General features: G+C 46.2%; 5 protein-coding genes across 7 annotated transcripts; 3 read left to right on the forward strand and 2 right to left on the reverse strand.

The window, feature by feature from the left end:
• The first annotated feature begins 941 nt into the window (after positions 1 to 941).
• LOC6525842 (coactosin-like protein) lies at positions 942 to 6,958 on the forward strand. The gene is made up of 3 exons (XM_039377416.1): positions 942 to 1,407; positions 6,300 to 6,623; positions 6,688 to 6,958. The coding sequence occupies exons 1-3, from the start codon at positions 1,357 to 1,359 to the stop codon at positions 6,802 to 6,804; spliced, it is 492 nt and encodes a 163-aa protein (XP_039233350.1). The 5' UTR covers positions 942 to 1,356; the 3' UTR covers positions 6,805 to 6,958.
• A 44-nt stretch (positions 6,959 to 7,002) lies between these two features.
• On the reverse strand, positions 7,003 to 9,197 carry LOC6525843. Its single transcript, XM_002101627.4, has 4 exons — positions 8,978 to 9,197; positions 8,395 to 8,915; positions 7,595 to 8,330; positions 7,003 to 7,537 (listed from the first exon to the last, which is right to left on the reverse strand). Exons 1-4 carry the CDS (start codon positions 9,055 to 9,057, stop codon positions 7,456 to 7,458), a joined length of 1,419 nt encoding a protein of 472 aa, XP_002101663.1. The 5' UTR covers positions 9,058 to 9,197; the 3' UTR covers positions 7,003 to 7,455.
• Positions 9,198 to 9,478: 281 nt separating this feature from the next.
• LOC6525844 (serine/threonine-protein kinase S6KL) lies at positions 9,479 to 27,739 on the forward strand. 3 transcript variants are annotated; one of them, XM_015191029.3, is made up of 9 exons: positions 9,479 to 10,060; positions 11,525 to 11,628; positions 11,693 to 11,909; positions 11,972 to 12,095; positions 12,160 to 12,258; positions 12,325 to 12,483; positions 14,820 to 14,908; positions 27,035 to 27,328; positions 27,386 to 27,739. In XM_015191029.3, exons 1-9 carry the CDS (start codon positions 9,785 to 9,787, stop codon positions 27,491 to 27,493), a joined length of 1,470 nt encoding a protein of 489 aa, XP_015046515.1. In that variant the 5' UTR covers positions 9,479 to 9,784; the 3' UTR covers positions 27,494 to 27,739. The 3 variants fall into 3 exon arrangements, 2 of the variants coding, with proteins under 2 accessions (XP_015046515.1, XP_002101664.1); XM_002101628.4 differs by having other exon boundaries at positions 9,481 to 10,060; positions 11,519 to 11,628; XR_006245287.1 differs by lacking the exon at positions 27,386 to 27,739 and adding an exon at positions 26,770 to 26,968 and having other exon boundaries at positions 9,485 to 10,060; positions 11,519 to 11,628; positions 27,035 to 27,183.
• LOC26535577 (autophagy-related protein 101) lies at positions 12,490 to 14,565 on the forward strand. Its single transcript, XM_015191030.3, has one exon. It carries the CDS (start codon positions 12,918 to 12,920, stop codon positions 13,572 to 13,574), a length of 657 nt encoding a protein of 218 aa, XP_015046516.1. The 5' UTR covers positions 12,490 to 12,917; the 3' UTR covers positions 13,575 to 14,565.
• LOC6525845 (protein bangles and beads) lies at positions 15,461 to 19,092 on the reverse strand. Its single transcript, XM_002101629.3, has 3 exons — positions 18,999 to 19,092; positions 18,670 to 18,815; positions 15,461 to 17,571 (listed from the first exon to the last, which is right to left on the reverse strand). Exon 3 carries the CDS (start codon positions 17,568 to 17,570, stop codon positions 16,221 to 16,223), a length of 1,350 nt encoding a protein of 449 aa, XP_002101665.1. The 5' UTR covers position 17,571; positions 18,670 to 18,815; positions 18,999 to 19,092; the 3' UTR covers positions 15,461 to 16,220.
• Positions 27,740 to 27,751: the final 12 nt, after the last annotated feature.

Raw genomic sequence — 27,751 nt, forward strand, 5'->3', positions numbered from 1 at the left:
GCTGCTCGGCCCACGCCACACGCCACACGCCACATGCCACATGCACCACGCACCACGCAAATCATCAAATCAGCCGCATTCCTACGGCACTTGAGTGCCCGAGAAAACAATCTCGGCTCGTTATGTATTTGCACAAATGTTCTGCGCCAATTCCATGGATCGCATTCCCAGCCGACAAGCTGGCCGTGATCAGTGCTGATCTAGCCATATTTTCAGGGTAACGTTGCCGACTAGCACCTGTAGCAGAAGCTACCTTTGGAAGGATAAGTGATCTTCCTGGGTGAAGCGAATTGCACTCCAGGATTGCATGGATTTTCGGATTCAGGGTGGTGTGAAAATACAATCTGACCTTAATGGCATCGTAATCTTGGGAGCAGTGAAGCTTATCAAATAGTTGGCTGTACTCCAGGAATCGGGATTTGAGAATATCGCATTCTTTCCAGATTCCCAGATTATCCAGCTAAAGTTCTGCCCCAATTTGATTTCTGCACTCATAATGTGAGCAATGTAAATGCGATTTTGTTTAGGTAAACAATGCCAAAACTTTGTTGTTAGAGGAGCTATCAAAGCACGTCCAATTTTCTCGCAGTGTACGATCGAAACACTAGCCAACATCTGGCTTTTTTGGGTGTTCCTGAAAATGCCTGCACTGAAAATGAAACTGAAAATAAAGCCAAATGCGGCGACATCGTCGCAGTTTGCGCTCTCTCTCTCCCCCTCTCTCTCTCCCTCTCTCTCTCTCCCCCTCTCTCTCCCTCTCTCTTTCTCTCTCTCTCTCTCTCGCTTGTTCGGTCGCTCCCCACGCCGCTCTGTCTCTGTCGCACCTGCTGCATGCCTATCAGCTGCCGTGGGGCCTCTGCCCCGTGCATCTCGCTCGCACCCACGGCGACTGCGCCGCCGACTTCGGGCAGTCGACGGCACTTCATTCGGAGTTGCAGACGCCGGCAACGCGGCATTCGTGAGATACAACTCGTGGTGGTCGGACGAAGTTCAGCGGCTGCTCCGATATCTGGATATCATCTGGAACTGTGCTGGTTCTGTTCTGTTCTGATCTGTTCTGTTCTGTACTGTTCTGTACTGTTCCTCGCTCTTTGTGCGCCTGCATTGCATTGCATTGTGTGTGTGTGTGTTTTTGTTGTTTCCTGGCGCTGTGTATTTTTGTTTTCGTTGTCACTTTGCCACTTTGCTGCCACCTTGCAAACGGTCAACTCCTCCCGCCGGACCAGCGATCCATTCAACATTCGAGATTAACTCGCGATCCCAGCAAGCGGCTACCAAGAGCACCAGCATCCCAGCTGCGCATCTGAAATCATATCCACATCCACATCCAGAACACAGAGCCACCAGAGCACCAGCATGTCGGACGGCATCGAGGTCGAGCAATTGGTGGAGAGCAAGCCGAGAAGGGTGAGTAGTGGGGTGGGCACACATGGACTTCCAGTTGGAGTTGAAGTTGAAGTTGGAGTTGGAGTTGGAGTAGTCCTGCTGCGGGCAGGGTCCATGAAATGTGTGTGTATACAGGGGACGACCGAAAATTAAGAATTATAAAACATTGGATGGGGCAGCCAGCAGCCAGCAGTCCAGAGAGTCAGAGAGAGATCTTATGGATACACCGAAAGAAAACGCGTGCATCAGAAAAATGATATTAGCTCAAGGAATAACCAATCCATAAAGTAGATATAAGAAGGAGTTTCGTAGCCACTTTGTATGAAAATAGTAGCCACTTAACGAAATAGTGCAACTGCCATACCCCTTTTCTCTCAGTGTGTGCCCATGCGACGTGTGTGTATCTCGGCTGGGCATGCGTGAGTGTCTGTAAATAACTCTGACATTGGCTCGCCGGCGACTCCGCTCCACAAGAACCGGCCCCAGAGGGCCAGAGGTCCAGGAGGCGGGGATGCAGCTGGCTTTTATGGCTCTGGCTGGGAGGGCGGAGGCAGAGGCAGAGGCAGGGACATGGGGCAGGCACCGAGTCTCGAGGGGCATCATCCCGGCGCGAAGCGATTGCGGGGGCGGATGCAGATTGCGGGGGCGACTCCGACTTCGACTTCGTATCCAAAACCCAAAACTGTATCCAAATGCGTTGCATATCAAGTTCAAGTGCGTTTCCAATGCACTTGCTCCCGCGTCTCGAGACACCAGCGATACCCATCGGAGACGAGGTGCTGTGGTTAATGCGGCGGAGTCCGTCTCCCTGGCGAACACGTATAGCTTTCCAGATTACGGTTGTTTGGCGGCGGGCCATGGAGCAGTTGCAGCGCCATTATCTTGGGGGCACTTCGTTCGGCTGATCGCGAGATGTGCGATTCATGTGACTTTCGGTGCACAGCACTTGTGCGTGGACCTAATCTCTATGGCACCAAACAAAGAGCTTTCCTGCTTGGCAGCCAGGCCAATAAATCATATAATTTCGAGGTTTGCAAGTGGCGAGAACAAAAGGAGTAATAAAAGTATATTCGATATTAGCCATTCCACACCCCCCAATGTTCGGATGTCGCTTCCTGACGCGCCAATTTTGGTCATCCACTCCCCGAGTCGCCATCGTCATCGTCGCCTTCGTCGTCGTCGTCGTCGTCATCGTCACCTTCAGGCGGCATGAATCACGCACTCCCCATACCCTGTACCCCATGCCCCATACCCCGTACCATACCCATCCCCATCCGGCATCCAAAATCCCCCGACTCCGGGCGTCTGGGGCGTGAGCAGCCACAAAACAGTTTGCTCCTTTGTTTCCTGCACTGCAGCACTGTGTGTGTGTGGTGTGTGTTTGTGTGTTTATGTGTGTATGTGAAGTCGCGAATGAAACATCGACGACTGCTGAATAAAAAATAAAATACAGTGAAAATAAAACAAAGTAAAGCTGGGCGAAAGAACATTGACATATCGGCGGTGCCAGACGCGGAGCAAGTACGTCATTGCGACTGCGCTGCGGCAACTGGCAATTTGTCACTACATTGGGATTTATTTATTTATTTATTTGTTTTTTGTATTTTGTTTTTTCATTTTTGTTTTTGGCCTGGCCAAGGCGAAGCGGTTAATAACCGATTCGTTGCAATTTATTGGTTATTTTCCAAGTGCCTGACCGATCACTACTCGGCATTCAGCGCAGTGAGTCAGTTGCGTCGACTTCAAGAATATCCCGCATATTGTGCTTTTACTGTGCCATATTTCATATATCTGCAACGCCTCTCCTTTATTTCCCTTTATTCACGGCCCGATCGTATTATTTGGAATTTTTCCCGTCTCTTATCTGAAATTCATTAGTCAACATAAAACACTTTCGGTCCACACTTGTACAGTAGTACACTTGTACACACATAACGAAAGCGAATGAAACACAAAATGTGAAGTGCAGTCGAAAGTAATACTTGCTGAATACTTGCTGAATACTCTTACTCTGATTGTTCATACATCAATATTTGCTTTATGAGCTCATTTTATATATACATATATGTACATACTATATAGTACTATCGGAGTTATTTTGAAATAATGCCATAATTCCGCTGAGCGAAAAAAAGATATGGGAATATGTATCTTTGAAGTTAGTGGCCCTGACTTTTCGGTTTTTGGATTCTGATTTAAAAGTGCAAGTATTCGAAGTATGCACTCTAGAATATCTGGCAGTTATTGCAACTGCAACTACCTTTCACAAGGGTATCAGATTTGAGGCATTACGCGGCAAGTCAGATTTGAGCACCTGGCTGTGGATTTGGATTCAGTTTCGGTTTCGTTTTCGATTTCGTTGGCAATTTTTATTTGCAGCACTATGCTTGGTTACGTTTAGCTGCAGTTATAGCCGCGTTTGATGCATCGCCGGTCCGCTCATTGCCAGATATCGATGGAGCTATATCCATCTATATACATATAGATATATACTGGCAATGCAATGTGCTGTATGAATGCACACATGGGCATACATATATGGCTCATTACGTACGAGTCCGCATTGAAACATGTGTACATATCTATATCTATCGGACATGGCCGCAGGCCATTTGAGTAGAGCGAAATGCGAAATGTTTGGCAGATGGCTTTCCTGCTGGTAACTAACTGGCTAACTAGATGGAGTTATTAGGATTATTGAAATGAAACTAAATATATATGTATATATTTCCTGCCATCGAGACAAGGTGACTTATCAATCTGGCTGAGACTGTCGGTGACTGTTTTTTGCATCGAGAATCACGATTAACCATATCAATTATGGTCGCTTTTCCATGCGAATCTTTCGAGCATGACGCACTCTGATTTTCCTTGGAACTAGTTTCCCTGCCCAGCAAGCCCAATCTCCCTTGAATCCTATGACTAAGCGCCAACCTCTAGTGGATTTTTATGGTGTGTAAAATTGAAGCAGTCGAGCCCATCTCGATTACCAGATTGCTGAGGGAATGTCACTAATTGCACGGGCGATCCCAAGAACTTTCGGTAATAAATCAATTTCGATTCCTGTAGTTTGGCGACACTATTCTTATCAGTGTTTTTGGGACCAACTCGATGGCATTGCGTCAATTGCGGAGGAGGGGCTATCCGAGCCTATCCTATCTGATCTTTGGGTGCAGTCCCAGCCCAACTGGAGTGATCTAATTTGTCGTGTTGTTATTCTTTCAGAGCAGTAGATATGGCCATACATATAGGTGTATATATATACATATGTGTTATCGGGCTTATCGGTTGGAAACTTAGTTTCAGCTAATTTTAGCCAACAAATTGGCTCACGTACCCATGGAGGTTGCACTAGGAGCACCGACATTTGTACATACATTTGTATCTGCTATCTGCTATCTGGTTTTTTTTTTTTGTTTGGGGGGAAAATTTGTTGGGTATTTTCGGTGGGTCATTTGCTGCAACGGTTTTTTTAGCCATCCGCTCTTTTTTGGCACAGTTTGCGTCCGCATCTTCTTTAATTTTTTTCTTTGCCATCCGACTAATTAATTCAGAGCCACGAAACGGGAGCTTCGGAGCTGTTCCATAGTTCTATGCGACGTATAGAATACATATACAATCTCCAAGTTCTCACTGCGTTGCGTTGTGAAAGTCGTCGCCCGAATCATCTTTGGGTTTAATTGTTTGGCTTTTGATATTTTCGGCAGTCGTCGCTTTTCTAATTGATTTTTCTCACCAGACGCCGTACTCTTCTCCGGTCATTGAACGCATTATAGAGCGATCTCTATCTCCATCTTCCCATTTGTATCTGTATCTGTATATCTAGCTGTATCTGTATCCGCATCTCTGGCCCAGCTTCAATGTCTATTTATACGCAAGTCTTGTTCCTGACTTTAAGCCCGGGTTGTTTGGTTGGCAGTTCGGTTTTCTTTGTTTGTTGTCATCCAGTTACACCGACGACCCCCAGTCACTTCAACTCACTTATCAAATCTCTGACCTGCTTTCCGTCGGCTACTGATTGAAAATTGTCACGCGTAAATTGATTTTAATGCGGCGATCCGCTTAAGACAATATGAGCAACAAAAGAGTGCACTCCGTGAAAGGGTAGTTTTCCGACCCATACGTACTTGGGTCTATCAGTACTAAGTGAAAACCATCGATCCGATCGCTTTCCACGCTTTCCAATCAGCTAAACTAAACCCAACTTAATAAATCACAATTCAAAGTGACCGAAATTCGTTTTTTAAATTTCCCTATCAAGCAATCAAACTTATCAGGCAATTTAAATTCATTTACATATCAATATTTTTAAATCATTTGTTTAGGCTTTGAACCAGAACCCTCATACACATTTAGATGTTACCCGTTCGATATCATTATCAAGAAATGGTGTAATATAACATAATATGCGGGTATACCCAAACATATCATTGTACAGCCTTTATTTTTGGTTTGAAATAACTACAAATTTACTATAGCTACTTTTGCACTTTTATTATGTTTGCGAAGCTCTAAAGTGGCAACAAATTGCTTTCCGTGAATGTGAATCTGGTGGTGAATCTGCCCGAACGTAATGCAAGTGGGCGATGCAATGGCGTGCCTTTTCCTTGGGCGTTTTGTGGTTGCCTGACACGGAAATTGAATGGATTGAATTGAATGTAATATACCATCGAAAGCGAAAGTCCCGATCGAATCTGACTCATAGATGGCGCCGTCAAGAGTACTTGGCCCCGCATCGAGTGCATACAATACATTCGTTATCGATGGCCAAAGCGGATGGTGGATGGTGATTTGCCTTGGCGGAACGAGGCGGACTTGGAATACATAATTGAGCCATATACTTCCGACTGAAAGTTGCTTATAATCCGTCTTTACTTTGATTATAATCCTCCTTTACCCTTGCTCTTTCGCAGATGCCACTGGCCACGTCGCTGGAGAAGGACTCGATTCGCGAGGCCTACGAGGATGTGCGCTCCGATCTGACGGACACCGAGTGGGCGGTATTCAAGTTCGATGGCGCCCAGATCATTGTCCATGCACGCGGCCAGTGCTTCGAGGAATTCCGCCAGCAGTTCGGTGACTCGGAGCGCGCCTTTGGCTACATACGCATCCAGATGGGCGACGAGATGTCCAAGCGCAAGAAGTTCATCTTCCTGACGTGGATCGGCCAGGAGGTGGGCGTCATCCAGCGGGCCAAGATGTCCACGGACAAGGCACTGATCAAGGATGTCCTTAATGTATGTAGCCAGCTGCTAGATGCCAGATGCAGAAATAGATCCTCTAATCTCTAATCCCTTGCAGAATTTCGCCGTGGAACTGCAGGCGGGCGTGGAGGCCGAACTGGACATTGAGCTTTTCAGGGAGGCACTGAACCGTGCCGGCGGTGCCAACTACGGAACGGGCATCCGGGATAACTAAGCGGCCTCCAAGTTACTTTATATATACATTTTTTTTTTTGCAACTCTTAACTGCTTACCAAACTGCTCCTTTCTCTTTAATTATTATGAATTAATTTTATGAAATTTAAAAACTGTACATTTTATGTAATATTATACAAGCAATTGTAACATTACTGGGTCACCTTCGTTTTTCTTACCATCCTAAAGACAAAAAAAGTACGCGTATAGTGTTTAATACCATTCTTCAAAACAGGATGTTAAATCATATTGGATGCCATACAATTCGTTTGTATATAGTGAGACTGCTACATTGTTTTGCTGATAATACAATAGTTATACTCAGTTTTTACTAAATCAACATATAGTGGAGAGAACTAAAAACGCAGCTTATTCGTTAGGAAAGTAAAAAAAAAAAGTAGCCGAAACAAAAAGAAATGTTTTTCTTGAATAGTTCTTGTCTATTCATGTGGATACAGTGTCTATACTGAACAAATGTTTTCGTTTAAACTTGTCTAGTTTTCTGAACAAACGCCGGGTGTATCGATTCAAATTCGACAAGCGCGCCTAAAGTGAAGATGGTTTACGTTGTAGAACTTATAACTAAGGAGATGATGAATTGAGTGGTATGTCTAGAAAATTGTCTAGTTGCCTCTTAGTTCCCGGGCGCTACCTAGCGGTCTCGGAAGAGTACCGAGTGAAGTGCATCGATGTCCACCTCCACGCCAGACGAGTTTGTGGTCACTGTGCGAGAGCTACAGACGAGAACGTTAAAAAATACTGCTTGGTATCTTTGGTAGCATTTCACTCACCTGGAGTTGTGTGCCGAGCGGTGGGAGGAGTGCGGATTGACCAGCACACAGTGCATTGGCTGGTCATCGAACTCACGATGGTGATAGGCGTCTACGGCCATCTCGGCGTGTTCCAGTGACTTGTAAATAACTTCGGCGGTGCCGGGACGCACCACATGAGCATCGTACATTGGGCCGATGTCGCTGAAGAGCTCGCGAATATCCGCAGTTGTCACATTAGCATGCAGATTGCTCACCAGCAGGCGATATCCACCCTTGCTGTTCGACGTACCCAACGGCAATGTGGGTGGTGAACGGCGAATTGTCATCGAGTGGGACATCGATGAAGCTGCACCACCACCACCACCACCACCGCTACCAGCGACCTGTCCCCGGTTCTCGTTTGCGTAGATTCCATGGGAAACGCGACGATCCGGCTCACCGCCAAACAAACGAGCCCGCAACGATTCTGGAAGATTGCTTGTGTTAACCGAATTGCGGTGGCGGCGCTCGAAGAGCTTCTCGCTGGTATCCGTGCGTCCAACTACCAGTGGGGTGGGCAACGAAGGTCGCTCAATGCGATTGCGGGCAACCTCGTAAATAGAGAATGGATCGTTAGCTATATTGTTCTTGAGTGGAGCCGTGGACATCTCCACGTCATCGTCGCGGTTCAGGTCAAAGCCACCAAAGGTGTAGCGCGGCGGCGGCTGCTGCTGGCCAGTGTAGGTTCCAAAGTGCAGTGTGCGAGTGATCTCCTCTGAAATAGAACGAGTGGTTTTAAAGTACAAGTTGGCGGAGAAAGCACTAGCTAACTAACTAACCATCCTCGAGGTCCTGCATATTGTCATGATCAACATAGCCGCGTGGGGCAAAGGGTTTGCCCGGCTGATTGGATCTGGGGCCAAAGGAACGACGCAGGCCCGCCAATCTGGGATCACGCAGTCCCACGACCTCGTCGTCCGTGTCCCATTTCGTCTGGATTTTGCCACCCGGGTGGTTTGACATGCTAATGGTGCGCTGAGCAAACGGACCAATATGTACTCCCGTTCCTCGTCCGTGACGTGATGGTTTCATCGAATCCTCTTCATCATCAGGTAATGGGCCCGCCGGACGTCCCTTCTTCCGCTCCAGCAATAGCTGGCGGGCATCTATGCCAGAGTCTCGCATGCTCTGATTGATCAGATCCCGGGCATCAGCTATCTTAGCACGTGTTTTCTGGATAATCTTGTTCCTGGCATCAAAGGTGCGCTTTGCCGGCGGATCGGACAGGGATCCTCCGGCGCCCGATGGTTTGAACGAAGGCTTGTTTAGCAAGCGGCGCGGTTTGGAGAAGTTCGGATTGCTGCAATAGAAAACGCATTGAGTGCAACGCCATTTTTTCGGCTGTCCTGCAAATGCACTTACAACTTTCTGTCGATGGGACGATGGCCGCCTTGCCCGCGCTTTCGCTCTATAATCTCGTCCAGACTCAGTTCGATGTCCATGGCTCCCGGCTTTTGCTTTTCACACCCTTTCCTAAACTATGTACGAACCAAAAAAGCGAAAACCTTTTGATTTTCCTGATAACTCGTACTCTGTTTGTAAAAAAAAAAATGCTGGCGTTTCACTGGTGACACTCGGGATGGCTATTTGTACTATCGCTCAGCACTATCGATAGCAACTATCGCTAAAATATTTTCGTGTTACTCGAAATACTAAATTTATGAAAATTTGCATGCATATATTCCCAATTGAGTGATCGTTTTGTACAGAAAAATAACGCGTTAATTACTAATGTAATATACTAACACTAAAGGACAAGGAATACCAATGTAATACTATAGTATTCTTAGTATACACCACGCGTCCCTAATTCGCAGTGTGCCCAGTCGCTCAACCGAAAACATTCGCGCTCAGGTGTCGACAGCTGGGCACACTGCTAACTGCACAACAACAAAAACAACACTCAGAAAAAACAGCAAAATAGAGCCAGCCTTAGCTACCAAATATTTATATTAGAATTTCACCTTACACGGCTGCGAAGTGCGCGCTTTTTACTGCGAATTTTCGGCTGCCCCCGCACACACGCGGACGCACACGAACGGTGATTGCGCAATTTCAGTGGAACGAGTGTGGTGGTGTGCGGTGTGTGTGTGTGTGTAAACAACAAACGGACGACAAGGAAACAGAAACAGAAACAACGGGAATTGATTAGGACGAGTGGAGCTTTTGATGGGCAACTCGCAACCGCGTAATGCAAGCAGAAGCAGAAGGACATCCCAGTGGCCACAAGGCGCAGCGGAACTAGGCGCCACAGCCACCGATCACCACTACCACCAGGAGGAGCTGCAGCAGCACCAGCAACAGCAGGAGCAGCAGCAACAACAACAGCCGCAACAGGAGCAGGAGCAACCTAGCAGCAGAAGAATCCAGTTCCAACCACAAACCAATCTCCCAACCCAATCCAATCCTCCGGGCGTGGAGGAACAGCCTGTACAATCACAACAGGTAATGAGTAGGAGGAGTCGCAAGTGGAGTGGGTGCTGGGTGGGTGGGTGTCTGTTGTGGTATATAGGACAGGCTGATAAGGCAACCCACATGTATACGTACATACATATGCATATATACAATTTGTTGGCCATGTTTGCCCTCGTCAGCGCGAATAAATACTGCGTCATTAATGGGTGTCGGGTTCGCGTTTTCCCCATTCAATTACGCCGCGGCTTTTGACCCCTGACCCCCACGAAACCCTCCCTCTTCCTCGCGTCTCCCCAAAGCCCAAAAGCAGCACGTGTGTGGGCGCTCTTTTCCGCACTTTTCAAATGCTCCGAGTATTTCCGCATTCGCATACGACTTTCATGGCCATGCCAATTGAGCCTCCCGCTGCGCAAATTCTGGCGCCCCCTTATCAAAGCCGCCCTCCCGCGTGCTCCCTACTGTATTCTCCGTATGAATCTGGGGATCGCACAGCCCACACGGAGATCCAGCTCCAAAGATCTGTACATTATGCTCCATACGCGTGTGTGTAGCCATACGGATTGGTGACCCTCAAGCAAAGAAACGCTAACCACAGTCGCGGGCAGGCATATTGGTACAGGGATCGCTTAAGCTTTAAAAAGTGAGATAAGACTTCGCATTAGTAGTCTTTAGTAGTTTATTAGCGATTTCACAGCAGCCATCAATAATAATAGATAAAAATATACATAAAAGAAACCTAGCTGTGCAATGTTTTTCAAACGAATTTGGAAAAAGATAAGATGAACATGTTGACTATTAATTCGTTTTGATTGCTTTAGGAAGTGATAAGCACATTCTTAATCATTCGCTATATCAATCGAATTGGCATTTAATGGCTTTGTTAATTCAACTACAAATTAGTAATTTCATGAAGAAAGACGGTATCTTTTCGCCTACGTTCTTTTTCCAAGAATGTGTCATAGTAAATATCGAAAAACAGATGATCACTTTTGGTGGACACCACTGTATGGGCTGTTGACGATTCGCTCTCTCGCTCTCTTCTGCGATTCGTTCCCAGCTGTTCGATCATCGGTGGTGGCGTTGTTTGTTTGCAAATATTCATAGGCCATAACGCACGTGTCGTCGCCCAGTGAACATCGCAGAACCTAGTCTCCTACGCCTCCGTAGAAATTCTACGATTGCTAGACAGTTTTCTGCGAATTCATTAGCTGAGTTTCCCCGACGGAAAGGGCTAGAGGGCTTGGGTAACCGTTGAAAACGACGCAGGTAAGCCGTAATAAATCCGCTGAGCCCGTTTTCAGACTTCAGGCCGTTTTGTTGGCTTCAGCACTGGTGGTCATTCAGCAGACAGGCAGTCCGCCGCGTGTTCAATGTATAAATAACTTACTTACATTGTGTGTATGTAAATACATATGGGATAGATAGCAGCGAAGGGCAAGAATTATGTATGTACTGTATAGCAAAACCTAATGATCTGCCTTGTTTCAGCAACAGCTTTCCACCTGGAGTCTTGGCAGCCTTAGCGGAGGACGACTCAACTGGAGCTTCTCCGGCGCCCGCAACTCATTTCGTCATCGAAACAAGGCCACGCGCAAGAGGTACTAGAATCGCTGAGATCTCCCCTTGAGTTTTCATATTTTATATACCAACTTTTTCTTCCAGCTTGACCTCACTTCATGGCTCTCGTCGTGGCAAGACACAGTGGCACCGACCTCTGACCAACTCAATCTTCAACTCGCACTTCAAGGAGTCCAGCAAGAACGACCTGTACCGCATTGATCATTTGGTGGCCAAGGGAGCCTTTGGCGTGGTCTTCAAGGTGTCCAGCAAGACTGACAACAGTCTGTGCTACGCCCTAAAAGTGCTGAAGAAATCAAAGGTTGTTAAGCATTTGGTTTGGACACTTGCAGAGTATTAGTAACTCCCCTACTTGTCTAACAGCTCATCCAAGACAACAGCGTGCGGCAGATTAAGGACGAGGCGGACATACAGAAGGTGTGCGGCCATCATCCGTTTATCGTGAAGCAAATTGATCTGTGGCAGAATCGCCACAACCTGCATATTCGTACGTTGTGATAAAACTATATTAACGATTTCGTGTGTATACTAAATACTTAAATCCACTGCAGTATCGGAGTACGTACCCAACGGCGAGTTGTTCTCAAAAATAACCCACTTCTCCATTGATTTGGTGCGATTATACATCGGCGAGATAGCACTTGCCTTGGGTGAGTAAAAGAGTAAAAGCCAGTTCGTAAGCCAGTTTAGCAAAATTTCACGTACGCTTATTTTAGATTTTCTCCACAACGCTGGGATTATATATCGCGATGCGAAGCCGGAGAACATCCTGCTAACTCAACAGTTTCACATAAAGCTAACCGACTTCGGCCTTAGCAAGTGGCTCAAACTGGGGGCAAACACGCGCACCATGTGTGGCACTTTCAAATACATGGGTACGATCTAATCCAACTTAAACATACAAACACTTAAGTAATAGATTTAGCTGTTAAGAGGCGCGCCGATCCATCGCAATCCAAATCGTTCAAAGGCATTTTCGACAAGAAAGCCCAGCATAAGTAACTTAGAAGGAAAGGGAACAGAGCAGTATAGGAAATTAGGGCATATATAACCTCCTGTTACTCTAGAATACTACATACTATTTAAGCTATAAAACTATGTACATTTAATGAGAAAGGTTATTCAACTGTGAACAATTTTGTGAGCCAGTAAACAAAATCAGAGAACGAAGATCAGACTTAAGAGGCATAACATAGCAGGCAGACGATAGTAAGGGAAACCAAGAGTCACAATACCGACGTAACACTGTATATAGGCAACACACAAACACCAATCTCAACACCAAGCTCAAGCCGCAGAAGTTATCGCGATGAACGCGCGTTCGCAGGTCTTTGATCTGACCATGGAGGGTCGTCAGGTGGACGAGGCGGTGGCTACCATCTTTCACACCGTCCTATTCCACCGCTGCCTGGGCAAATACATGTACACGGGCGACGCCCAGTACTCGATTGGCACCGTCGGCTACACGGACGTCGATTGCAACTTCATCGACTTCACCTACGTGTGCTGCACCTCGGACAGCTTGACGCACAAGGTGAAGCGGGCCATTAACTCGTTCAGCGAGAAACTGCGCTCCAACGAGAGCTGCGGCTCCGGCCAGATTAGCCTGGAGTTCTTCCAGAAAAAGAAGAACCGCTGGCCCTTCCCGCAGGAGTCGATACCATGGGAAGTGTGGACGGTGCATCTGGATCTGATCAAGCACGAAAACGAGGATGAGAGGCAGCTATGCCGCGAGAATGTCTCCGATCTCCTGACCGAAAAGGTCATATACATCACCGAGCTGATGAATCGGCACGACTACGTGCCCAAGACGCCCAGCCAGAGCGAACTGGACCTGATCTTCGACACATCCTTTCCGGACGTGCAGCCGTATTTGTTTAAGTTTGACTACTCCACCTCGGGCTCGGCTGCACCCTCCATGGGCAACGCCATGAAGAAGATCATCAAAGAGACGCTCGCAATGTGACGGGCTGGCGGGGGAATCGTGATCCTCCAATCATTGTGTAGTTAGGTCACTTTGCTGGCCACTGCGCTTAGTTGCTCGCAAGTTAATTTATTTTTACTTTTTTCTATTTTTTTTTTTTTTTCAACCGTTTACGCCTGGTGTTTCGTTGCCCATGACCAGGGGTGAGTCATAGACAAGGGTGATAAGATGAAATTGCGAAGTAATTAATTATTTATGGCACGTCCCTGCTGAACTAGATCGTTTTACATATGTATAGGCTTTCATCTTAAATGTTCTGCCTTAATACTTTTAGTTGTTATCATTGCTTTAGATGTCCAATAGGTTCCATGGACCACCGCGCTTAGCCCACGAGCATGATATAGGTAAATTCTGGACTCACATGTCCACGGCAGGACTTAAAAGCAGGAGGGTGACTTGCGTAGATAGCCATGGAGAGCCAAACGAAGATGGGTGTAGATGGCATAGGCCAACGTAAGCTATCCAGATCCCACCAAATGTATAAGCTATAACCCCTTTATCAACCATGCAAAACGTTCCAAAAGCAAGCTTTGAGCTCCAAGTTTTGAGCAAGCAGTTAGCTGTCAGCCGAGCAAAATATATTGTGTTAATTATATCTTAATCGCCAGTGTAAATAACGAAAATGATGCAAGCTATGAAATTGTACGCGGTGTGCGAGAGCAGAGCAGAAGAAAAGCAACCTTAACGAGTTCAGAACCCATCTAAACCTAATGTTGAGGTCGAGGCAAGTGGCGGTGAGGTGGTGAGGCGGTGAGGCGGTAGAAATGTATGTATAAAAGAATGTGATTGTACTTGTAGTGATTAAACGATAGTACGGACTCCATGTATCCATGGGGTCCAATATATAGACGTGTATGTATGTAAATCAATGTTTATCTGTATGTCCAAGCTATAAAAGTAATCGATAAATGTACTTTACGACTTAACTAATATTGTAAAATCGAATTAAGCAGAATAAATCCTCTGAAGCACACGTTCAAAGTAGATATGTAATTGGCCTTTTTGCGAGCATTATTCCCATAATCCATCCACTCATTTCGAACCAGTCATGTCTCGTTTCCCAAGTTTCCCAAGCTGTCCGTTTGTCTTGTCCGTATACCACACTCCATGTCCGTATCATTCTTCGAATTCGGCGCGCCGAAAGAAAATAATAAAAAAAAAAACATTGCCTCTGCACCATTTGTTTGCGGGTGGGTAAAACGTTCTCCCACTCTCGTATCGTTTCAGCACCGGAGATTCTGTGCGGAGAACCCTATGGCCATGCGGTGGACTGGTGGGCCTTGGGCGTTATTGCCTGTCAGATGCTGACGCAGAAGGTAAGCGACCAAATCCGGTAGTCGGTAATTCAATCGGTAATAACCATTCACAATGCGAGCAAGCGCCATCTCGGCAAACCAACCGATAAACTGATTTGTTTTCCAACGCAATTGCCATAGCTCTGGCTAGCCTTATATCCATTTAGTGCACATAGTGCACAGATCTTAGTAGATCTGGAACTGGGGAACTGGTTTGCTGCATTGCATCTGTGGGGAATACTCGGTGTGCTGGCCGCCTGTCCACAATGAAGCGTTCATAATTGGCATAGCTATCAGAATCAGAGCTCTATAATCAAGTGTGTTGTTCATTCATCAATTCGAAGTCTGTATTTATCTATTCTATGTTCAGGATTAGACGTTCACATTCCATTTCCCTCCAAGTTGGGATTCCATTCCCCCGAAGTTGGGATTCCATTCGCCCCCAAGTTGGGATTCCATTACCCCCAAGTTGTGATTCCATCCCCCCAAGTTGGGATTCCATTCCCCTAAGTTGGGATTCCATTACCCCCAAGTTGTGATTCCATTTCCCAGATAGGTTAGTATGCATTGTAGTTTAGTTTTTCGATTTTTATTTAAGAATTTTCTCAGTCTATATAAAAGCATATATACTTCTTCTCATATATACGTTATAACACTATCGTTATTAAATGTAGTTTCATTATGTTAGAGCTCAAATAAAAAAAAAGGTTTTTTTCATTTATAATGTATCATAGGCGATACTCATCGAGTGCTGGCATCGTTTCGGGTTTGTTATTTCTCGAAAGGACTTGGACTTGGACTTGGTCTTGAACTTGGTCTTGGTCTTGGTTTGGACATGGTTAGGTAGGCTGATCTATGAGTTTTTTTTTTTGGGGGGTGGGTGGGGGTTTGGTTACCGGGTGGTTGTCTTGCAATGACTAAGATTTAATTAAGATTACATTAATTAAATTATAATTATAAGTATTACTTTATGCCATCTTAGCGGTTTGTCCTGTTTGTTGTGTATTGAATTGTTATGCCTACGCGTGGTCGGTCACCTTCCGATCCACCACTTGGTTCTATTGATCCTGGGGGCGCCATCCTCTCCACAGTTCTGCCCTTCATGTTCATTCTACGTTGTTGTTGTTGTGTGTCATTTCGTTCTGCTCCATTTACAACTAAGGATACCACTAACTACGATCGTAATATTAAGACGCTGCCAAGGCGTAGCAGTGGTGCGATGTTCGGGAGGATTGGTGGTGCTGGTGGTGTTGGTGGTGCTGGTGGTGTTGGTGGTGCGGGTGGTGCGGTGTTGGGTTAAGGCAAGGTGGTAGATGTAAAGCTCTTACTATCCCTAGTTCTCATTCGATTCGCTGCTCTCCTCCGACTCCTTGGACTCCGAGGACCCATCGACCTTGGACTCGGACTTGTCTGACTTCTCCTCCTCCGATTTTTTGGGCTCGGCCGATGGTGTCTGGGCAATGGGCTCGGCAATGGCCTCCTGTCCCTTGGCCACAGGCTCGGCAGCTGGTGCTTCATCGATCTTCTTGGCCTCGGGCACGGCAGCAGCGGGAGCGGCGGCGGCGGCGGCAGGCTCTGGTGCTCCAACTGGGATGGCAGACTCCTCCGTCTTCTTCTGCTCGGGCAGGGCCTTGGTAGCGGTATCAGCGGCTGGCTGTTCCTTCTCCTGCTCCTTGACGGCCTCCGTCAGCTTGGTGGCACCGGCCGGAGCAAATGGAGCAGTGGTCTTCAGGACGGGAGCGGATTCGGCAACGGTTTCGGTGCTCTTCTGCTGGTCCACTGGCTTGGGTGCCTCACCGGACTTGGCCTGGGCGGCTTGGGCAGCAGGAGAAGCAGCTGCGACGGCGGGCGACGACTCGATGGACTTCTTCTCGGGCGCAATCACCTGGATGTTGGAATCGGACTTGGGAGCTTCAGGGGCGGCGGTGGGTGCGGCTTCAGCGGCCTTGGCTGGCTCCTCTGGGGCAGCAGCAGCGTCCTTCTTGGCCTCCTTCTGTTCGATTTCGTTGATCCTCTCCTGGCGGGCGGGCTGCTCGGGCACGGGTGTCTCCTTCTCGGCGACGACTACGGCGGGAATGGCTGGCTCCTCGGCGGACTTGGCATCGATCTTGGGCTCCTGGGGCTTGGCCTCGTCGACAACTTGCTTCTGCACCTCGGCATTGGCGGCCGGAGCTTCGGGGGCCTGTTCAATGGCTTTGGTGGCCTGGGGCTGAGCCTCGACAGCGGGTTCCGCCTCCGTGCGTGCAGTCTTCTCCTGCTTCTTCTCGGCTTCGATGGGTGCTGTCTCCTGGGCGGGCTTGGTCTCCTCGGGCAGGGTCTTCTTCTCGGGAATGGCTGGAGCGGTCTCTACGTCCGGCGCACTCGACTTCAGCTCCACGCTGTTGATCTCCTTGGCTGGCTCGGCGGCGGCGGCAGGAGTGATGGGAGCGGTGGCGGTGGCGATGGCGATGGCGGCGGGCTGCTCTGGAATGGCGGCCTTGGCTTCGATGGTCTTGGTCTCCGCCGGCTTCTCGGCCTCGGGCTTCAAGGGTGCAGGCTCAACGGCGGTGGGCAGCACGGTCTTGGTGAGGAGCTCGGCCTTGGCAGCGTTGTCCGGCTGGATGGCCACCTCCTCGTCGGGCACGGGCAGTGCCCAAACGCTGGCCAGGCACACGGTGGCCACGAAAAGCAGTTGGCACTTCATTCTGCAATGGAAACGGCAATGGAAACGGGGGACTTTAATTTAGAACCCACAAAGCACTCGGCTGCACAATGACCCTCGCTGAGAATATACATATATATATATATTTTTTTTTAGTGGTCCGGACTTTCTATTCCGTTTTAAATTCCCCAATCATCGTTTCGTCTTCCGTGGAATTACGTTTCGTTTGGTTCTTTTGTAATTCGATTAAATGAAATTCTACCTCTGAATTAAATTGGCTCTCGTCGGCAGTTCGTAGAACCCGGTTTGCCAGTCCTGCTGGCATCCCACTAGGCAGTCTCATATGCATCTAATGATGCCTCTGCCACTGCCTCTGCCACTGCCTCCTCCTTTCTCCTCCGCCTACCGCCTTCAATGGCCCACATTGAAAGCGTTTAATTATTCAAATGTGGCACTTAAACGGTGATCACTTAAGTGGTTTAAAACTGACCATCTCGGACCATCTCAGACCATCTCGCACCATCTGATAACGACTGACTTGCAAATTTGCCCCCGCAAGACGGCCATCTGCTCATTTCCTTATGCTAATTAATTCGGCCGTTTTATGGCCATCGATGGACCCGAATTTATTGAAAGAAACATAGCAGATATCAGATATCAGATATCAGATATAACGGTACGGATTCAAATCGAATGGGGTTCTTGAGCCCAGCCACACATAAATAATGTGCATTTGAATATGCCCGAATATTGTATTGTATACTACTATTATTTCGTGGGTGTTACGCAAGAAACGATGGCTGGTCGAGAAGCCAATGGTGCCCCCATGGTTCGATGCCAAGATACGATCTTTATAATTTACGAGCGGCTCTTGTTGGCCAAAACTGCATTTAGGGGCACATAGTATACATATGTATGTATGTACGAGACTTGGCAATCGAAACTCGTTAACAGACATGCTGGCGTTGATTTGCGAAACCCAATCGTTTGGTTCAACCATTTGGTTGGCCACCTCGATAGCCCAACGAGATGAGGCAGATAAGGCAGGCTCGTTGCTATACTTGGATTCTAACTAAGGATTCCACATTCCAACCCGGTTACGAAAAGCTTCGATACCTTGGCCTTGGCCAGCAGCACTCACCTTTTGATTGAAGCGGCTGTTGTGGAACGTCGATTTAGAAACTGTGTTTGCTTTGGCACTGCGTATCTCACAGATACACTTATTGGTTAACGTTTTGCGGTTTTGCAATTTTAGTTTGAGAATATTCTGCGATTTCGTTTCGCGCCCTGCAACAAAACACACAACGGCACAGAGTTAAAAAAAAAAAAATATATTGGATTTTTGTTTCAAAAAAAAAAATATAGATATGTGAGTGTGTGATATATGTGGAGGATTTGTGTGGTGTTATATGTATGTATGTATATTCTTAATCCACTGCGCTGCTGGACTGGCCTGCCGCGTGTTCTCACCGGTCAGTTTCAAGAAACACTTTGAGTGGATGCCAGCGTGCCGGGCGTTTATATACACTCGTCGCCGGATCACGAACGCCCGAAGTCGGCGTCGGCAGAGCATCGGCGGTCTGGCCATAGACAGCGTGCTAGGCACGAACGTCGCAGCAGCAGCAGCAGCAACAACAGCCGCAGCAACAACAGCCGCAACAGCAGCAGCAACAACAGCAGCAGCAGCAGCAGCAACAGCAACAAGAACAGCCGCAACAGCAACAGCAGCCGCAACAAGACGCAGCACGCAGCAGGCAGAATCTTTGGAGGATGGGGCAGCGCGGGCATGTGTACGTGAGAGTCGCGCCAGGATCCCGTGGATATGGATATTTTTAGTTCTTGCATTCTAAGCCGGGAATGGATGAGCTTCGGAATAGCTCCTCCAGAACTACCCATCCCAACCAGAACCCTTTCTCCATAAATAGACAGCAAATTGTTCGCCGTGCGCTGTCTATTTTTAAAGCGAATGCAATTTGTAAGTCTTCTGCATTTCTGCAGAGCGACTTCTTTGGCAGACCGCAGATAGCTGGATACCTCTTGCCATGTACCTGGTACTGGGTACTTGGTACTTGGTAACTTGGTAACATGGTAACTTGGGGTGGTAGGATCTATTTATAAAATCGAACTAGCCAGGATCGCTGACTGCCGAGCCGCTGTGCGCTGATCGATTGCCATAAGCGTCATTAAACGCAGCACGATTTTCAAATGCAGTTGGTACGTTGATAATATCAGCAATCAGCCAGGGCCAAAGAAAAATGCTTAATTGTGGTTCAATGCAATTGGCGGTGCTGCCGAGCAGCTCGGAGGCGGCAGAGGAGTTGGCCTGGCGAAAAAAAAAAAAACCGGTATCCACATGGGCACGAGACGGGATTTGGGGGCAGGCCAACATGCCTGCTAGTTCCACCAGCAGCAGCAGCAGCAGCACCACCACCAACACCACCGCCACTAGCAGCAGCACCACCACCAGCAGCAGCACCACCAAGAACTTTAGCAATCGAGCCAAAGACGAACTAAGCCAGTGGCCAGAAGAGGAGGACCAAACCAAACCAGACCAGACCAGGCTGCATTCGATCCCGCCGAGGAACATCATTAACATAATCAAAGCAGGGGGTTTCCGATCGTTGATTATCTTAGAATGATAAATGCCTTGGGGCAGCTCCAAACAGGCCTGCCGTTTCTTTTTATAGACTGCCACCAGATATATGTATGTATGTATAGTATACCCAAAAAGGATAGATGCGTTTGGATCGGTGGAAAGTTCCATTCCCAGCCAGAAAGTGATGTGCGCTAAATTGCCCAATGCCCCCAGTATGTAGTTGTCGCCCATGAAAATCCACATCCACGAACTCTTCGGTTCCTCCAAATTGGGCCACTAAAGCTATAATGCTTATACACCCCAAAAAAAATCAAAAATCCAATCCAAGCCAGTGCTTTTCTTAGTACCACATGATTTTGATTTAATAGATTTTTAAATAGATCATAATGTGTACTTTAGATCCAAATAGATCTCTTAATATCGTATGATAAACAGTTTTAAATCATTCCTGAACCAATAGATTGAAGATTTCTATTAGTTCGTACATAATATGGTGGAGAATCTAACATCATATCATTCGTTTTTTCTCTTTGGGTGTGCGCCCATGGAACATGGAAACGAACTGCCTTATAGAAGACACCAGATACCAGATACTATGGCGTCGACGTCTCTAAGGTCAGACAATCGTTTAGCGGAAAAGTTCTGGGGAGAGCTCTTAAGTTAAACGTGCTCTGATTGGATTTGGAAAGAGTCTGATTTCAGAATGCACATTATGATGATACTACAAGTGGTGCGAGATAGTAAGCGAGATGGAAGAGATAAACGAGGGAAAGCCGCGCATTAAGTCCGCTGTCCAAAAATATTTGAACGCGACCCATCTGTTTATTTACGACCCGTTTTGGGTTCGGTTTTTGGGTTTTATGAGCCCATCCATGGATTATCTCTCCTGGTCTCTCTACCTGTTTTTTTTTTTTTTTGGTTTTCCAAATCTATATTTAGGCTGGATTGGCCACGTTGTTGCGTACCTAGGAACTTGTGTAAAGTGTATGCAAAATCAATGGATGGCTAAGCAAAATACAAAAAAATACCCAAATACCCAGAACCCGAAAAACCTTTGACCCAACACCAACACAAACAGTCAGTCGTTTTGCCAATTTTGAAGGTCGATCTACAGCGCCGCAGTTCTGTAGTTCTGTAAGTCTCGTCACGAAAATGAATCTCATAATCTTTAGATATTTGCGTTTAGAAAAATCATGCATAATTGCAATTATTAAGTTGCTCAATGATTTCCATGGATGAACGGCTGTGGAACAACAACTCTGCCGTTGTGAACTGTGTGTTCATGGAAAAAGATGACGTATTCGAATGGTGTGACTACCGTGCTAATAGTCTAAACTTAGCTTAGATTCAAATCGCACTTTTACGAGTTTAATAAGAGCCTCTACTCACTCAGGTTTGCCATGGCACTTGGCAAGTCCTTGTATATACAGTACATACATATATGTATCCACTACTTACACATTCAGTTGAGAATATCCCCCCACCTGACATTTAATAGCTCGATCTAAAAAAAACCTCAGCTCTGCTGGAGGACAACCAAGTTAGAGGAAAACCTGAACCACTGAGTCCCATCCAAAGTAGGCGATGCTATTAAAAATGTGAGTTTGGATAGGACACACCGAAATGGTGATACTCTTTCTTCAGCTATGTTAGAAGTTCTATTTATTCTTGTTTCTATTTGCCTGGGGAAATCTAGCATTTCAATGATTTTTTATCATACAACATTCTTCTATCGATGAAGCTCATAAGTCAAAGATCTAAGTTCAGATATTTAGATAGATATTTTAGCTAGATTAGATAGATTATTATTCTTTATCAGCTTAAGAAACTCTGCTTTTACTGGCAGATCTAAAGTAGATATTTCATCTATGATACATAGAATTATTGTTCTGTATATTGGTATAACTTTATGTGCCCTATTTTAAAGGGTATTAAGGGTATGATGCGGAGAAACCTCGTCCAGCGGCCTGGGCCAAATCAAATGCAACATTTGGACGCTGCGCCGGAGGAGGAGATGGTGGAAAATTGGCCAGGCACGGGATGGCACTGCTCTGTGAGCTGGTCCACCGATCCTCCATTGCATGTCGTCCGATCTGAAGAGGATGAGGAAGAGGTGGGAATGGGTATGCGGCGCCTTAGAGGTGGAGGGCAGGATGCGAAAGCACTTGGCTGCTGGGCCAAGTGGTCAGTTAATGGCTGCACTGGTCTTCTCATTTTCTTGCGACATTTTTATGCTCTTGACTTGCATAAATATTTGCCTTGGCCCGCAAAAGGGAACCGTCTTCTGTGGACGTAGATTCTCTGCAGGCTCTTTTTGCGCCGGAGCAGCGAATGCAATAAATTTGTGCGCAGCGGACACGACTTGGCCATGGATATGGACTTGGACTTGCACTGGAGTGCAAGAGCAGTAAGAGCCTTTTAAAGATTGGGTGAGGATCGGATGGAGGGAATATAATATAAAAATGCACATGCGTTGCAATCAACATCAACATTGTCCTGGTCGTCAGCACAAAGGCGAAAGGGAGAACTAGCATAGATCGCGAGGCAGGAGCATTACCATCATCATTATCATTATCGTCATCCTGGCCAAAGGTAATTACACAGGCCAACATGGTCTTAGTTCACCATTTAGTTTACCATCGTAACCATGGCCTGCGCATGCACTTGCAACGTGTGCCACCTTGTTGCCCAGTGCTTTGCTGCATGCCACATCTCCACAGCGAGGCATACGAGTGTACGTGTGCACATACACATCCCAGTACTAGACCTGCGATCGCCAGCAAGACAGAAAAGCAGGAGAGCTGCAGAGGAGCAGAGAACGGCGGTTGAAGTCGCCTTTTGTATCTCATGGATACATAACTCTTTGTTATTGGCCTTGAATGTCCTAAGCACGGAAAAGAGGTCATTGTCGCATAATACGCCGCCTGTCCAGCCCATCCAGCCTGTCCAACTGCTGCACAATGACAGTGGACAGTGGCTACTAGAGACTGGGACTACTCCCCCCTCCTCCCCCCTCCTCCCCCTCCCCAGGGGGGATAAAAAGTGCAAAATCTATGCGCGACGTTCGCCTTTTCTGTTTTGAAATTTGTAATTAAAGTAGACACGCATTTTAATGACTGTAATTGAAAAGGGCCCATCCCCATCATCATGGTCGTCATGTGGCAGTCGGGTTCCTCTGGAGGCGATCGCACTGATATGCATGTGCATGTGCATGGATTTAAATAAGTGAATCTCGAATCCGGCGATTAAGCAACCTATTACGCCATGGAGCTTGGGAGCCAACTTGCCAAACATCTTGGCCAGGTCGAAGAGCACTTCCTGGCGCGTTTGTTTAGGTCTGCTCGCTCGGTGGAGGCCACCATCGCCACTCATATACTCAAATACTATACACTCATCGGCGAACTAAGCACTCGTGAAACCGCAATGGCCATTCGAAATCTGAAATCCGAAATCTTGCAGATTGTTTTCGGTTTTTGCTGCTGCGCACTTCAAGTATTGTCAATCCGTTCTTGTCGGCTTCCTTTTCTTTTAGGTTTTAGATTTTGGCTTTGGCTGACTGTGCAATATGCGATGTACAGTCAGTCGATTAAGACAATTATCTCTGGACATTAATTCTGGGAAATATAAAAATAATAATCACTATCAAGCTGTTTTTTTTTTGCCCGCACTAAACTTTGTCGCGACGATAATTGGCCAAGCGAGCGAATGGCAGGCAGCCGGAGAAGGAAGGCGGTTGATGACCTATGCCAGTTCAAACGGAAGATGGACTCCAGCAAGCCATGACTGGGCCAGGGCCAATCTGTGATCTCTGATCTGTGATCTGTGATTTGTGATGATTCTGTGATCTAGTTGGCCAAATCAAACGCAGAAATCCCAAACGGATTCAAGCTGATTTGTGAGTACACGGCGAGAAAGAATGGCAGTTACTAGTTAAACTATGCAGTGTGTATTTGTAAAGATTAAACTATAGCTACTGCACTGGCAGCCAACTAAATCTAAATCTTCTTCGTTGATCAAAAGGTTGCCCCCATTAAAAGCCATTTGTGGTGTAATTAGTAGCGACTTGGCTTAGATAGGCCTTTGGAATTTGCAATAGTTCTAATTTCCATTGTAGTGTAGTTCCGATGGAGTGACAGTTGGTCAGCCAACTAGCCAGCTTGTCCAGCGGCTCACGTGCCGGCAATTACAATTACCATGCGTCACATTGTCAGCGATAAAGTAGATATGTTATATATATATATATATATATATCTATGTACATATGTGACTATGGACGGAGATGGGCAGCGTCTGCGGGAACCAGAGCAGAATCAGTGGAGCGCTCGACTCATCTCATTTCGCAACTTGTTTTCGAATCAACGAACCAGGAAGGTGGCATGGTCAGTCGCAGTGCTCTAGCCTGATCTACCCCGAACCACCGATCAACATTACCCCGCCTCGCTTGTCTGTGATTTAATTTAATTTTTCTAAGCTCTAAGCACAGCCCAAACTGTTTCACTTTGTCAACATTTCGTTGTTTGTCAGTTGGCGGTCGCAGCCGCATTGATTAAGCTTAATTTGTTGCTCCAAATGCAGGTCAAACCTTTCGAAATCTCTCGGCATTAGGCCACCACCACCACCACCACCACCACCACCACTCACTGCATCCCAAGCTGGATTTTTATCCACTGATACATATATGCCATGCCATGCCATGTGTATTTATCACCTTGGAGTCTGGGAATGAATCTGGATGACTAAGGGGCACTTTGCTAACATTTCCCGAATGCCACCTGCCAGTAGTCGCCTTCTCCCATCGTAGATGCCATTTTTGGGTCATGCCCGGGTGGTGGCCACTTCTGGCGTCCGGGTGCAGTGCAAGTTAAGTTCAAGTGCGTGCATTGCTCGAACCCGGACTACACTCATCCGCCATGAGCACCATCCTCTATACCCATGCCATTTGTATATATGTACATATATGTAAGATTATTCAAGTGCAGCCCCTGTAATTAGCAGCTAGTCAGTGTCAGTAAGTGGCTTTTACATGACAATTGCGTTTGTCAAATTAGATTTGCATGAATTTAGCTATTCAAATTGGGAGTTGCTACCCCGCAAGATACTGTATTCCATTCCACAAATGTGCTTGATCGAACCACATAAAATTCTCTTGCGACATATCAGTTGTACACCAGTATAGCAAATACCATTTCCCTGATGAGTTCCTTTCTTTTCCGCTTACAATCCAGAAAGACCCATTTGAGATGGCATGCGAAGTATTTGCCCGTCGATCTGCCATTTGCCACAGGTTGTTTCCCCATCATTCCCTTCCATGTGACCGCAGATGTGGAACGTACTCGGCAAGTGAGAGTGCGAGTATTACAGCACTCTCCATGGCGACAACGACAATAAGTCCAGCAATAGCAATAGCAATAGCAGTAGCTACATCCATCAACTCGACAAAAAAATTGTCTATTTCTATTTTAGAAGTAGTAGCGCGCTAATTGAATCCAATTTGCATGCATTAGCGCTCGTGGAGCCGACCTGAGCTCAGCCGGGCTAGTTAGGCACAGCCGATCTTAGACATGGATCTTATCCAAGTCCCAGTATCCAAGTACCCAAGTATCCAAGTATAAAAGTACCCAAGTATCCAAGTATCCAGATTTCCACCGTCATTGTAATCAACATAATTGCAGCTTCTTTTGCAGACTCATTGCAGGGATTGACTAAAATAGGGACCTAGTAGTGATGCTGAAATTGTTATCAAAGTTCCAGAGTATTCATTTACTATAGTTACTTACTATAGTTATTGCTTTAGTTATTTCTATAGTTAATGATATAGTTATTGCTATAGTTATTCCTATAGTTATTGCTAAAGATATTGCTATAGTTATTCCTATACTTATTGCTATAGTTATTCCTATAGATATTGCTATAGTTATTCCTATACTTATTGCTATAGTTATTCCTATAGATATTGCTATAGTTATTCCTATACTTATTGCCTGTGGTGTTGGCCTTTAAAGAAAATAGAACTGATGATTCAGCTATATTAGTTTTGTAATTAGAGCATGTTACTGATTAGATACCTCGACCTTTTCCCAAGTTGTTTGGACTGTTTACAGTTTTGCTAACCCAAGCCAATTTTATTTTTCTTAATAAAAGAGCATAGTTCTTGGTATTTCAGTTGTTATTATTAAAATAAAGCATATGTAATAAGTTGATTGCTCAACAAAGTTCAGTCTTAAAAAAATGCCTATTTAAGATTCAACTCTTATAGATAACTTACATTTTAAGAGTGTTAGATTAAAACAAATACTCGATTTCCTACAAGAATTTTCAACAATAATAATGAGGCCCACAGAGAAATAAGCGATGCACAAAGTCTCGTTTCTAGTTTCTGTTTACTCCAGTTTATTGGGTTCCATGGCAAAAAAAAAAAATGAAAATAAGAGATACAAAAAAATCCAAGCCATGTGGTTAGTTGGCTCTGTCAATAAGCTGACGTTTGTGATTTGCGTATTTGCGTGCTCATGCGTCTGTGCCAAATTGTTTGGTTATTTCGATATGATTCAGGGCGCCAGCATTAGCATTGTTCGGTTGTTCGGTTATTCGGTTGTTTGGTTGATCGTGTTGTCACCGGACGCTAATTATTATTTTTTGGAATAGTTGACAGAGGAGCGGAGAAGATAAACAGAGGTGTATGGTGTATCATCGCTTGGGTGACTACCCATGATCTCTTGGTTTCAAATCAGAAGTTTAGTCACACGAATTCCAAGTTCTTGATCTATAGGAATACCTGTATCACTTGGTGGAGTTACTTCGAGTGTGGGTTTGTGTCTTGGCTAATTAGCAGGGTCGCTGAAAAGTATGCTTCAATAAATGGGATTGACTAAGAATGAGTAGCGTAATGATACCCTTTCCCCCATTGCAGTCGCCCAACATCAAACGCCACCTACTGCGCCGGCGGGAGAGTGTGGAGCCGGAGGACGGCCTGTCCAATGCCCCCTCCATTGCCCAGATCAACGGCTGTCTGCAGGACAGTGACGGCGACGGCGACGGCGAGGACTTCCTGCCGGAGGAGGTGCAGCAGCTCAGCCACGAGGGCAGGGATGTGCTGCGCAAGCTGCTCACCATTGAGCCGCGCCAGCGCATACGCAGTGTGATGGCGCTCCAGAGGATTGCCCTCTACAAGGACTACAATCTGAGCTCCAAGCAGCTGCTAAGCGTAAGTCACATGCAGTTGACTTTGACATGGAAATAGTTCTCCAATTGCCATTTGCAGCTGTCGCCGCGTGAGATTATAGCTAGGGATGGCATCCGCATCTACGAGGACAGGCAGTTCGATCAGCTGACCAATCAGTGTGCCATCGATGCATTCCTGGACTTCTAGTGCCCGCGATTTTGAAAAGCCATACAATCAAAATCAGCCATATATTTTCCACTGGTTTCGGTATTATTTTAACTGCAACGTTCCATTAAATTACTATTTTTGTACAAAAGTGTTATACTCTCGACTCGATTAACTAATGCCTTTAATTTGAAAAGTGAAAAAGCATACCTTAAAATTGAACCAATTGAATATTGTTAAAATAATAATAATAAATTATATTCCATATTGTGCTATATTGAGCGTTAAGTGAAAATGTTT

The sequence above is a fragment of the Drosophila yakuba genome, chromosome X, assembly GCF_016746365.2.
Source record: "Drosophila yakuba strain Tai18E2 chromosome X, Prin_Dyak_Tai18E2_2.1, whole genome shotgun sequence".
NCBI lineage: Eukaryota > Metazoa > Arthropoda > Insecta > Diptera > Drosophilidae > Drosophila > Drosophila yakuba.